At 36.8% G+C, this 13,228-nt stretch overlaps 1 protein-coding gene across 1 annotated transcript; it reads left to right on the top strand.

Moving 5' to 3' along the window:
- The first annotated feature begins 2,265 nt into the window (after positions 1 to 2,265).
- Positions 2,266 to 9,473, top strand: pkmb (pyruvate kinase M1/2b). The gene is made up of 11 exons (XM_017486260.3): positions 2,266 to 2,345; positions 3,624 to 3,801; positions 4,008 to 4,099; positions 5,226 to 5,357; positions 5,602 to 5,788; positions 5,929 to 6,199; positions 6,529 to 6,679; positions 6,849 to 7,001; positions 7,755 to 7,921; positions 8,485 to 8,666; positions 8,899 to 9,473. The coding sequence occupies exons 2-11, from the start codon at positions 3,651 to 3,653 to the stop codon at positions 9,003 to 9,005; spliced, it is 1,593 nt and encodes a 530-aa protein (XP_017341749.1). The 5' UTR covers positions 2,266 to 2,345; positions 3,624 to 3,650; the 3' UTR covers positions 9,006 to 9,473.
- The last annotated feature ends 3,755 nt before the right edge of the window (positions 9,474 to 13,228 follow it).

Below are 13,228 nucleotides of genomic sequence, written 5' to 3' on the forward strand. Positions count from 1 at the left end.
TTCTTTACTGTTCTATACTCTTATCTTCTGTTCTATCTTCTGCTCTGTTTTATACTCTTATCTTCTGTTCTGTTCTATACTTTTATCATCTGTTCTGTTATCTTCTGTTCTGTTCTATACTCTTATCTTCTGTTCTGTTTTATACTCTTATCTTCTGTTCTGTTCTATACTCATCTTCCGTTCTGTTCTATACTCTTATCTTCTGTTCTGTTATCTTCTGTTCTGTTCTATACTCTTATCTTCTGATCTGTTCTTTTCTGTTCTATACTCTTATCTTCTATTCTGATCTGTTCTTTTCTGTTCTACACTCTTATCTTCTATTCTGATCTGTTCTTTTCTGTTCTATACTCATATCTTCTATTCTGATCTGTTCTTTACTGTTCTATACTCTTATCTTCTGTTCTGTTCTTTTCTGTTCTATACTCTTCTATTCTGATCTGTTCTTTTCTGTTCTCTATGCTGATCTGTTCTTTTCTGTTCTATACTCTTATCTTATGTTCTGTTTGTTCTTTTGTTTTATATCTTCTATTTCTGTTTTATGGGTGGAGGTACTGAGATATCATTCACTTCACTTCATAAGGAGTCTAAAGTCCTTATTTATTTATTTAGAAAAGAAAAAAAACAATGCTTGCATTACTTATTCTACTGGCAACCTTCTGGGAACAGAGTGGGGCATCTACAGGACAGAGCATTCCGAGGACCACCAGCTGTCCATAAACCATTTGTGATTGTCTGTGATTTCTTTATGTTGTTACCGTGATGGAAATCACAAGCCACCATGATCACCAAGTTATTGTATTTATTATTGACCTCTTAGTTATTAGCTTATTTGACTGGTCACTTGAACTGAATTGGTTTAATCAAAACCTCAATAACACAAATACAAGCAGGCCTAAAAGTAGTATCAACTTGGACTTAATGATATTTTTAATATCATTCTGTTTTAACGTGTACCATGACGTGTTCTGTTAGTGGAAATGTCTGAAATCACTGAGATCATATTTCCCCCCACTTCTGATGGTTGATGTGAACATTATAGCTGTTGGCCCGTATCTGCATGATTTTATGCATTGCACTACTGCCACACGATTGGCTAATTAGATTACTGCATGAATTAGTAGGTGTACAGTTGTTCCTAATAAAGTGCTCGATGGGTGTATATCTTAAGCCAGTGAATTTATACAACATATTTAACAAAAACAATTGATGTATTAATATAGGGCTCTAAAGACCTCCAATGTTCGGAAGTCATAGGTTGAGCCTCAGTAGGCATACATATAGGGCATGAAATAATGCGCATCCAGGTAATGCCAAGCCAGGCACGTTTCTGGACTGGACCATCTCCATGATCAATCATGCATGCAGCTGTGCGATTTTAATCGCTATACTTTTGACACGTACGGAACATATTGCCCAAATGTTTGGATCCAAGTAAAGTAGCTTCCACTGTGTAGTTATTTTTGTCAATTTTCCTAATGTGTAGGAAAATCTTCATTTTGTACAGTGAAGCCATACTGTAAAGCACGCACATAGACAATATGCAAAGGTTAGTTATGGAGCAAAGTTAACCCTTGTGTTCTGCTCAGATCCAATAAGCTATATTAAATATTTACTGAATGAGCAAGCCTAAAGGGTATTTTCCACAACAGGACACCTTCTCAATTTCTATAATAAATAACCTCTTGCATTTTTTTAAAATGATAAATTTCTGTAATAAATGGCTGACCTGCAGTCACACGTGCACCTGCATGCTGCCCAAGCGCGAGAATGACTTTTGAGCTCTATATCCAAAAAATGGTGTTTACATTGGTAATAACTGAAATGTAGCCTACAGGATATATGATAGTTATTTTATAACATAAGTTTGGTATTTTATAACAAAACGAACATCCTGATTTTTCAGTGTTACCAGTGCTTTGCTTTTTCATTAACCGATTCATGTGAACGTCACCCTGCATAAAAACTCATTGGAGCTAGTCCCAGAATTGTCAGTAATCATCCAACTAATATCACGAGCTTCATTGCCTTCCTATAATTTATCCCAGGTGAGGTTTTCGAACACCTTGGACGTATCAGCTCATAGTCTAAACATTGCTTTATTCAAAATTATTATTATTTATTATTATTTTTTAATGTAAAACATTTCAGTGGAGACATTGTTTAAATTGCTAGACTTTTGATTTAGAGCGGGAACTAATGTTTGTAGCGGGGAATGGAAACATGAACAGTCTCGCAAGGATACAGTGTTGTCCCTCTGGGAAGTAGTACCGGTTAGTAACGGTGTTAAATTAGGAGCGCGCGGTGGGGAACGGCGCTCAACTGCTTGTGACCGGCCAGCGGCTCCGGTAGGTCAGAGAGTATTTATGATTCAGGGTATTTTTTTATTTGCAGAAGTAGACTATCTTTACCTAAATAAACTAGATTAAAATAAAAATCATCGCCCTTTATGAAAAGTCAAAACCTCGATAGTAGAGTAATATTGTAAATTCACCGCGCGCTTATATAATGTTACTATAAAGGTATTTTAAATATAGCTAGTGTTTGAGCGTTTCTGCTATGCGTTTTTACTGTGCCTAATCTGTGAAAATGTACAATTCTAGGAATATCAGATTAAAGTTACAGATTAAACTATACAGATTAAAGTTATTATTATTATTTTATTAGTATTATTATTAATTCAGTAAATACAGTGACACGTGACATTCTGCTGACCAGAATAATCTTAACCTTTGACACACAGAAGAATGTAACATATAGTCCTTCTAGGTTGCAGTCAAGCATTTAAACACCTTGCCCTTTCTTTGCACTCATTGCTAATATCATTGCCACTGGCTTCTAGTTACTTAACCTTTAGTGACAGTGACTGCATTTGGATGACCAGTGTTTGAAGAGCCACAGAAGCAATATGATCACACTGTTTTAAGATATTTTTAGCACAGCAGATGCTGTGGGGTTTTCTACAACGCTAGTTGTTAGCTTATCAAACTATTTTTATAGCAAAGCTTGCAAAATTACATGGTGTTTATATGATATACTGTATATACTCTTTCCTTGCCAAAAAAGCTTTCTTTATTATAATTTTTATAGCTTTTGTTATCTCATCACATAATTAAATATATGTCTAGCTGGTAGCTGGTTGTCACTTTCAGACAGACATCTTTTCCCAGACAAATGCTTTTAACTATTCTAAAGGCTATTTTTTAAATGAAATTTACCTGAGAAGAAATATAGATTGGGTCAGTAGATTGGACAATGACTAACATGTGTATGGTTTATAAACTATGGCTTTGAATATATTAAAAAAAAAATATAATATATATAAAATATATAAAATATTTGAACATAAAACTAACCACCTTCAGTAAAAGCCAAACCTCTATAAGCAGTCAATCCTTAACAAGGTCTAAGCAGTTTAGCACATTTAGCTAGAGCTAGTTCAGGTGGCTTTTTGAATTTCATGTGAATCAGCATCTATTTTTTCCCCAGTGAATTTATAGTAAAATTTTAGCAAAGTCATAAAAATATCTTCTACAGGATTTAATTTTTCAGAACAAAAGAGTCCTTATTTTCACATACATTTTTGGGCAAAGCGATTAAGATTTTCATGCTTTCTCATATTGCAGGACGTTCCAGCAGACACTGCTCCAATAATGTCTAAGGCTAAGGATATGAGCTCTTCCCTCATTCACTCTCAGCAGCTCCGTGCTGCTATGGCAGACACTTTCCTGGAGCACCTGTGCCTGCTGGACATTGACTCTGAGCCCACAGTGTCTCGCAACACTGGCATCATCTGCACAATTGGTCAGCAAAACACTGACACTTTAGTCACCTAAAATTATTATTATGTTATTTACATACAAATGAAATTCTCACACCAATTATGCATACTCCATTACATAGTGTGGCATTAAATGAATATAAATGTAATTAATTACATTGTGTATTTGTCCTCATTTTTAACCCAGAACTCTCTAAGATGCTCTAAGTTTGATTTATACATTTTTTAGGGCCAGCTTCTTGCTCTGTGGAGAAGCTGAAGGAGATGATCAAGGCTGGCATGAATGTTGCACGCTTGAACTTTTCACATGGAAGTCATGAGGTTGGTACTCTCATTGAATTATTACAGGTCCTCATGGTTAAAAAAATTATGTGGATATCGTCACAATAAAACCTCAGTAGAAAGGAGTTGGATGTAGGATTGACCTTTCCATTAAACATTCTCTGCCATTACACCTTCATATGATACCTTTGATATTTCAGCTATAGGTCAACACCAGTTAAAGGTCAGCAGGACTGTTTATTAGTTGTAGGTAGAAGTTACAGTCAGTAATAGTGAAACTGTTATACCCTGTCTTGTCCAGTTAATGAATTTGAACCTTATTTATATAAAACTAAAAAGCGAAATTTATTTACATATTAACATGCACCTACTCTTTTGCTTGAAGTCTGATGTAAGGTGAATCCCAATCATTTGACTAGAGGGCTGTTCTTAAATATGACAGCAGTTTTATATTTAAGACTTTTTGTGGAGAATATCCGCTGACATTTTCCACAGAGGAAGAGGATCTTCACCTTTTTGAATCTTGGGAACAACACTGACTTAGGGTGATTTCTCAGATATTTTAAATTCAGTTATTTACCTCTTCTGATATACAAGCAGTTGTGTAAATCTTTGTAGTGTGGCAGTCAGCTGGTCAACTAATTATATCATAGGAAATATGATCTGTGCAGACATGCAGTATACAGTATCCTCCAAGATTGCCTTCTCAGATTCAGTTACAGTTCACTATATTCATGGCATCTTTTAAATATGCCCTAGACTCCTCACAGGTACTTAATTATCGATGGACAAGTAAAACAAGCAGGGAATAATTGGCAAATATTTGTAAGTGCAAACATTCTCTCATATATGCAGAATATACAGTACATATACACACACAAATGTGTCTGAAATGTTTGAATTTAAACATTAACAAATGATTATAAATGATACATCATATATTGTTCATGTGTCTATTGATAATTACATCATACATGTTTTCCCAGTGAAAGCTTTTTATAAAGTTTTGCCTTGTAATGTTTTGTCACATGGAAAAAAAATCTTATTCTTGTAGATTTGCTATTGGGAAATTGATGTTGATCAAAAGCATGTTTTCAGGTAGTGTATTATTAAATATTTTTAGTGTAGCACTTTAGTGAGATTTACCTGCTTCTTTATTCTTTAGTACCATGCTGAAACCATCAAGAATGTGCGTGAAGCCACTGAGAGCTTTGTACCTGGAAGCCTTGAGTACAGACCCGTGGCCATTGCACTGGACACCAAAGGTCCTGAAATCAGGACTGGACTCATCAAGGGCGTGAGCGTGTCTCTTAGATCCTTAGCATACCACTTCTTGTTTCCTGTCAAACATTTTGCTTAGAATTGTCACTACCTAAAATAATACTGATCTTACTACACAGTCTTTATGAGACACTTTAAAGAGAGGAGAAAGAGAGAGAGAGAGAAAGAGAGAGAGAGAGAGAGAGAGAGGTTAAGTAAGATTGAGACTTCTTATACAATTCATCAGTTGTCTATATTTACATTATATGTCCCTTCTCCAGAGTGGTACTGAGGAGGTGAAGTTAAACAAGGGTGAGAAACTCAAGTTGACCCTGGATGACAAATACAAAGACAACTGTGATGAGAAAACCCTGTGGCTAGATTACAAGAATATCACTAAGGTGGTTCAGCAGGGCAGCAAGATCTACATTGATGATGGCCTCATTTCCCTGAAAGTCCTGGAAATTGGTCAGTTTCAGCAAGTAGTTCAGTTTAAACCAAATCATAACCAAGCCGAGGTTGTTAAAAATGAAATACTAATGCTTAGACATTCACGTTCTCTGTGTTTATACTTCTTTGTCTAATGCTTTCTGTGGTTTTTGATCCAGGGGGTGACTACTTGATGTGTGAGATTGAGAATGGTGGAATGTTGGGCAGCAAGAAAGGTGTGAACCTGCCTGCCGCTAAAATAGACCTGCCCGCTGTGTCTGAGAAGGACATCCAAGACCTGCAGTTCGGTGTGGAGCAAGGGGTGGACATGGTGTTTGCCTCCTTCATCCGCAAGGCTGCTGACGTTCATGCTGTCAGGAAGGTGTTGGGTGAGAAGGGCAAGAACATCAAGGTCATCAGCAAGCTGGAGAACCATGAGGGTGTCCGGAAGTGAGTGTGCAGGAGAACGTAATGCCACTGAGTTTTCTTAGTCCAGCACTAATTATTTTTTGTTTTCAGTAAAAAAAAAAGTTTCATTTTGTTTCTCTTTTGATGAGATCGTTAATTTTTTAACTCTAAATATTTTTTTTATTGGCCTCTATTGCCAAGTTTTAATAAGATTCTTGATTTGAAACATGTTGTTTGTTTTGTTTTGCCTAGTTTTTATGAGGTGATTTATGTAAATTTGTTGTTTTGTTTTGCCATTATTTGCATAGTTTTGATGAGTTGTTTTATTTGAATGTGTTTTGCTTTGCTTTGTTTTCTCTCCCTTTCCCCAGTTTTGAAGAGATTCTGGAGGCCAGTGATGGTATCATGGTTGCCCGTGGAGATATGGGTATCGAGATCCCCACAGAGAAGGTCTTCCTGGCTCAGAAGATGATGATTGGATGCAGCAACAGGATTGGCAAGCCTATAATTTGTGCTACACAGGTGAAGAAATAAAAGCATTATCAAATTTTTTATCATGTTTATCATGATAACGTTTTTCTCATGATAAAAACGTTATCAACAGATTTTGATTTCTTCAAAATAAATAAATAGATAAAGCAGTTGAATTTTGGTTACTTCTGACTGACTACTTTGTTCCTCTGAATGGCAGATGCTGGAGAGCATGATTAAGAAGCCCCGTCCTACTCGTGCTGAGAGCAGTGATGTAGCCAATGCTGTGCTGGATGGTGCTGACTGCATCATGTTGAGTGGTGAGACAGCCAAGGGCCAGTACCCTGTTGAGTCTGTGTTGACACAGCACCTGGTAAGTGTGATGTTGTCACCCTGGCATTTGAATGCATTTTGACTGCATTTAGTCTAGATGATTTATGTATACGCAACAATATTTCTGAAACTGTTGTTGTGAGGAATCATGTCTGTTATATTAATTTCACCTACTTTCCATCACTAAAAGTGCCACTAAAATGTTATACAGTCCGTCCTGTGTACTGTAATGAAGATGTGGGGTGAGCAGCTTCAGAACTAAGATTGGTTATTTCCTTTTGACTTGGAAAATGAAAAAATCTATTAAAAACCTTTCCTAATTCACAGTGATTAGTAAAGGCTTCTAGTAATAGCCATTTATTTTATGTGTCTGATTTGCCTCACCTTTAACCAGTCCATGTCTTGTCCTCTTATCAGTGTGTTTTGTAGTCTACTTTGGAAAATGCACAAAGCTTGTGTGTTGTGGTGCGATGGTGCCACTGATGTTGCATGAGTTTGAGGAGCTGTCCAACAACTTTACTCACAGCCTGGCACACTGTTAAAGGTTTTTGATTGTTTGATACCACTTTACTATGTCTGAACTTCACAAGAACCCTGATATTAAGCTTGTGTGTTTTGCATTGCGAAATTGTTGCAGTTTCACATTTATAAGTCTAAATTCAGCAAGACATCATACCAATTTTTAGAATACAATGAAAGCAAATTTCAAGCTGTGTATATCAGTACATACTAGACTTCAATAGCTACATTATTCTGATTTCCTCTCCTTCCCTTACTTGCTTGTGGGGTTCAGATTGCCCGTGAGGCTGAGGCAGCCATGTTTCACAGGCAAGTGTTTGAGGAGTTGCGTCGCACCACACACCTGACCCGTGACCCCTGTGAATCTGTGGCCATAGGAGCTGTGGAAACGTCCTTTAAGTGCTGTGCCAGTGCCATTATTGTTCTCACCAAATCTGGAAGGTACAAACAGAGAGACAGTGCATCTATACATATTCAGATGTTTACCATAAGCATTTTGAATAGCACTTTTATACTGTATGTTACTCTCACATATTTTGTTCACATAGAGCACACACAGACACACATACAAACCCCTGTGTTATGCCAATGTGAAATGTGCTCCCTCATGCTTAGCCTGACCTTTGCTGGTCTGAACCCTGACATTTTGCAGGCTAATTTAAACTTCTCAGCTGTTGTGGTGCAACCAGGACAGCTTTGTATACAGAAGGTCTACTTGATGAAGGGCATTCAAGATGCACTTTTATACGTAATATCCTATCAAAATGCTTACCACTGATGCAATACAACTGAAATGTATATATGTAGTATTATTTAGTTTTATACTACTATTGCTTACTTTGATTTTTTTTAGTTAATGTTGACAGTGAAGATATAGTTAATTTTATTTATTTATTTATTTATTTTTAATTCTAGATAGTCACCATAGTCCTGTAGCTGTTACAGTTACTCTTTTGAATTACCATGTCTTGAGTCTCTCTCTCTCACACTCTCTCTCTCTTTAGGTCTGCTCATCTGCTATCTAGATACAGGCCTCGTGCCCTCATCATGGCTGTGACCCGGAACGAGCAGACAGCACGTCAGTGCCATCTGTACCGTGGCATCTTCCCCATCCTCTACAACAAGCCTGCCAATGATGTGTGGGCTGAGGATGTGGACCTGCGTGTCAGCTTTGCCCTGGAGCTGGGTAAGGACACAGTACCTCTTTAGATATCTCTTTAAAAGAGCTATTGTGTTGTTGTAGGTTTTGGGGTTTTCATCCTTAAGTGTGAAAGTAGCTGAGAAGTAAAGACATTTGGGCTCCGGATAACAAAGCACTGGTGTGTCTATTTATTTAGTTGGAAGTTTACACTGGTCATGAAATCTCTGCCTACAGATCCAGGGAGTTGTTAATGGATAACATTATTTTTCTTTTCCAGGTAAAGCCCGGAAGTTCTACCAATCTGGTGATGTGGTGATTGTTGTCACTGGTTGGCGTCCTGGCTCTGGCTACACCAACACCATGCGTGTTGTTCTGGTACCTTGAGCACCATGAATAAGAACTGTGCCACTCCCCATAATCCCAGACCCCCATAGTTTCTTTCTACATAGATTTAATCTAATTGATATGTCAACAGTATAAATGAAGCCCCTGCTATGCCTAGTGGTATTTCCAGAGAGATCTATGATGCTGTTTTCACTGCATTTGTTTCATCTTCAACTCCACCAAAAAGAAATCTCAAAGCACTTTGACCAACTGACCAGAGATTTGCACTCATTAGCCCTACAGTGCTTATACTTGGAGTTCGTACAACACTTTGTTGGTATGCTGTGTTGTGGCTGTTGTATAGGTTTTTGTTTAGTGCTATAGTGTGAGGCAGTTGCCTGTATATGCTTACCAAGTAAATTGTGATACTGCCACACCTCTCTTTCAACTCATACTCTTAAAGCTGTTCTCTTTGCACACTGAACACTCCATTTAATGGACCCATCCATTAAACTGATGATCACCTGATATGTGTTAGTTTCTTTCTTGGCTTCCAGGATTTTAAGTCTGGAGATGGTTAGCATGACTTGTATTTTGGGAAAAAAGATTTGATTTCACACAACCAAGTATCACCCTCTAGTGGACTATTTTGTAAACAGTGTTGACATTCATAGCAGCACAATGTCACTCATTATATGTTCCACATATCATTCTTTGATTTAAAAAAATGTTTTGTTTGTCAGCATAATCCATGCTGGATATAAAAATATATAAAATATATAGATTCATATATATTTTCCAGTATTAGTGAAATTACCCTAAAACAATGCTTTTAGTTGTTATTACATGCTTTACTTCAAATGTTAGTTCATATCGTCTAAACCCGCTTTTACAGTTCAAATAAATTTCTTTGCAGCACCATTATGAAATAAGAACATTTTCTAAATTTTTATTAAGCAAGGGCGTTGGGAGTTAGGGGGTGGTGGTGAGGGGTGGTTATGGCGGTTTGAACACTAGATGGCAGTGTATAATTAGACACCAAATACAATGCAGCACTCCAAAATGTATTCATAGTCATGTTTTTTTTTTTTTCTTAATCCAGGTTACTGATTATTGACAACTAAATTGCAGTGAGAATTAAAATATCAGTGATGAGTTTTTCCATCGACGTGCATGCAAGTTCCAATTCAGATGCAGAATGAGTCAGCACTCGGATTTCCCATTAATATTCACATCACTTTGAATGTACCATGTACACTTCATGCAATTTCTCAAACCTCCACAAGAGCCTATAAAAATCAATGATAAATAAATTCCCTCAGTGTGTCATGGTAATCAGTATGCTCTTACTTTTGAGGATCTTTATCATAAGAGGGAAGTGCTTTATCATTGCCATTGTTAGCAGGGGAAAAGTGTACTTGTTCACAAACTGCAGTGTCAGGGTGACTGGGATCAGCTGGGCAATTTGTATGCAAATGGAGTAAGGCTTAGCTTTGCTTGCACTGTACTGCTGTCACCTCAAGAAGGAAGCGTGTGTTAGTAAAATTCTCTGTAAAACAGAAGGTAAGCATGAAAAAAGACCCCACCATTTCCCCCCATTTAAAAATGTGTCATAAAAGGAATATTTAAATGTATCCATAACGTACAATCTGTGGGTTTTTTTTTTTTTTGTCTATTACCCATTTTTTCAACATCCCTCCAGCTTGTATCTCACTCCACTGTGAAGTATATAGAGTGTAGGCTACATATTCTAGTATATCAGTCCGTTAGCTCAGGAGAGGCGTTGGAGTGTGAGATAAATATTGATCCAGCACTGCATTGGTGGTGTATATGAAGTGGACAATGTTATCTCTATCCCCTCGTGAAACAATGTCAGAAGTGTGATGCCCTAGGACAGTCCGTAAAGCCTCAATAAAGCCCCAGTATCTAAAAGAGAATACTGCTTCTTAATGATATGACCTTCATACTTGCTCTCTGCATGCAATGATGCAAAAGATGAAAAAATCCAATAACACGTGGATGAATGTCCATGAGTTACTGAAAGTGACTTAGAAAAAGTGTGAACTAAATGGTCATGGCACAAAAAAAAAGCATTTTTTAGTTCCCCCAAACAGCCCCCCACCCAACTTTTTAATCATGAGTATGCTTAAATTATGATTATGGTTATGGTGATAAATTCCTTTCAAATAAGCAGTTAATTAAGCAGTTAATCTGTATTTCTGATAAACTGTTAAATACAAAAATCTCCACATTGGGGTATTTTTATTATCAAGGTATTAACATATGTAAACTGATGCTGGCAAGGAAACCTCAAAGTGACACAATCATTTAGAAATGAAATTTGATGCAAGTGACCTTTTTCACTTGAGCTTATTGATAGTCATTCCAGAAGAATAACACTTAAATGTTTAAATAGAAAACAAACGAAAACAAACAAACAAACAATGTAGCAAGTTGTTAATGCTACTATACATCTGTCATAAAAATAATAAATGTATAATGTATAATCCCACATGCACACATACATAGACTCTCACACACAATTAAGCACATAACATAATAATCGACACAGAGTACTTAATATTATGCCATAGTACTGATAAATTGGTTAATTGATGGTAGAATAGTTAGGTAAGTATCTAGGACTGTTGTCACTGTTATAATGTAGATCCCCATGTAGATATTGTATATACAGACATGTGAAAAAATAAAGGCACCCCATGGAAATTGTTGGATGTTTTGACATATTTGGACAAGCAAACATTTGATCCTGAAACCGTGCCTATTAATAACAGTGATACACTCTATCAAATTACATTTTACAATTTAAATTTACAAAAAAAAACCCAGATCAGTTACACGGAAAACATAAGTACAAAAAAATAAATAAAATCCTTAAAATTAGATTCAGGTGTTCACGATTGGGTGCCAGTGATTAGAACCTGCTTAGGAAGTGTAGGTGGAACCTGTCTTATTTATACCCCTCTCGTAGCTAGTATCTGATGTCCCCTTGGTTACTGAGGTGTGTGGTGTCATCATGCCAAGATCTAAACAGATCTGTAAGGCCTACAGAAAAAAGCTTGTGAATGCCTATGAGTCTGGCCAGGGATTTAAAATGATCTCCAAATTATTTGAAATACATCATTCCACTGTAAGGAAAATAATATACAAGTGGCACAGATTTCAAACGACTGCCAATTTGTCCAGGACTGGCCTTCCCAGCAAATTTAGCCCAAGAGCAGACCGTCTCATGCAAAAAGAAGTATCAAATAAACTAGTAAGTCTTGCAACTATTGGTGTCAAAGTGCAACAAATTTGACCTGCATGGGAGGCATGCCAGGAAAAAGCTTTTGCTGTCTAAAAAGAACATTAAAGCAAGACTACACTTTGCCATTGTACATATAGGCAAAGACCAGGCCTTTTGGAATAACGTGCTCTGGACAGATGAATCAAAGAGAATTGTTTGGCCACAGTAACAGCAGCCATGTTTGGCACAGACCAAAGACAGCTTTTCAGGAGAAGTACCTCATACCAACTATGAAGCACGGTTGTACAAATGTTATGGTTTGGGGTTACTTCGCTGCCCCAGGGACTGAAAGCTTGCATTCATTTATTCAACTATGAACTCTGCAGTGTATCAAAAAGTGCTTGAAGATAATATGAGGGCATCTGTCCGAAAGTTGAAATTGAATCAAAAGTGGACCTTTCAAAAGGAAAATGATCCTAAGCACACTAGCAAATCCACCAAGGAATGGCTCAAAAAGAAAAAATGGAGGGTTATGTAATGCCCTAATCAAAGCCAGGATTTGAATCCCATTGAAATATTGTGGGGGACAGTACATGCGAGAAAATCCTCAAACATCTTACAACTGAAAGGATATTGCATGGAAGAGTGGTCAAAAATTCCAGCAAGCTGATGTCAGAGACTGGTGGATAATTATGCACAATGCCTACAAAAAGTTATTTCTGCTAAAGGGGCAATATTAGCTTCTGAGGCCAAGGGTGTATTTACTTTTTCCACAGAAGAATATTAATCTATTGATATTTCTGTTGAATAAATAATTGAAAAAGCTAATTTCCCTTGTGGTTTTGTTCAAATATATCAACTTTATTATATTTTTTTAACAATAGGAACTTTTCAAAGATGATACTATTTTTGCTTGTCCAAATATGTCAAAAAAAGCCAACAATTTCCATGGGGTGTGCTTATTTTTTCACATCACTGCAGATGAAAATGTGGAGACTTGAGGTAGTGTAAAAGGTCATAATAGTATGAATGCTAC

This window comes from Ictalurus punctatus, chromosome 14 (genome assembly GCF_001660625.3).
Source record: "Ictalurus punctatus breed USDA103 chromosome 14, Coco_2.0, whole genome shotgun sequence".
In the NCBI taxonomy this organism is placed as follows: Eukaryota; Metazoa; Chordata; class Actinopteri; order Siluriformes; family Ictaluridae; genus Ictalurus; species Ictalurus punctatus.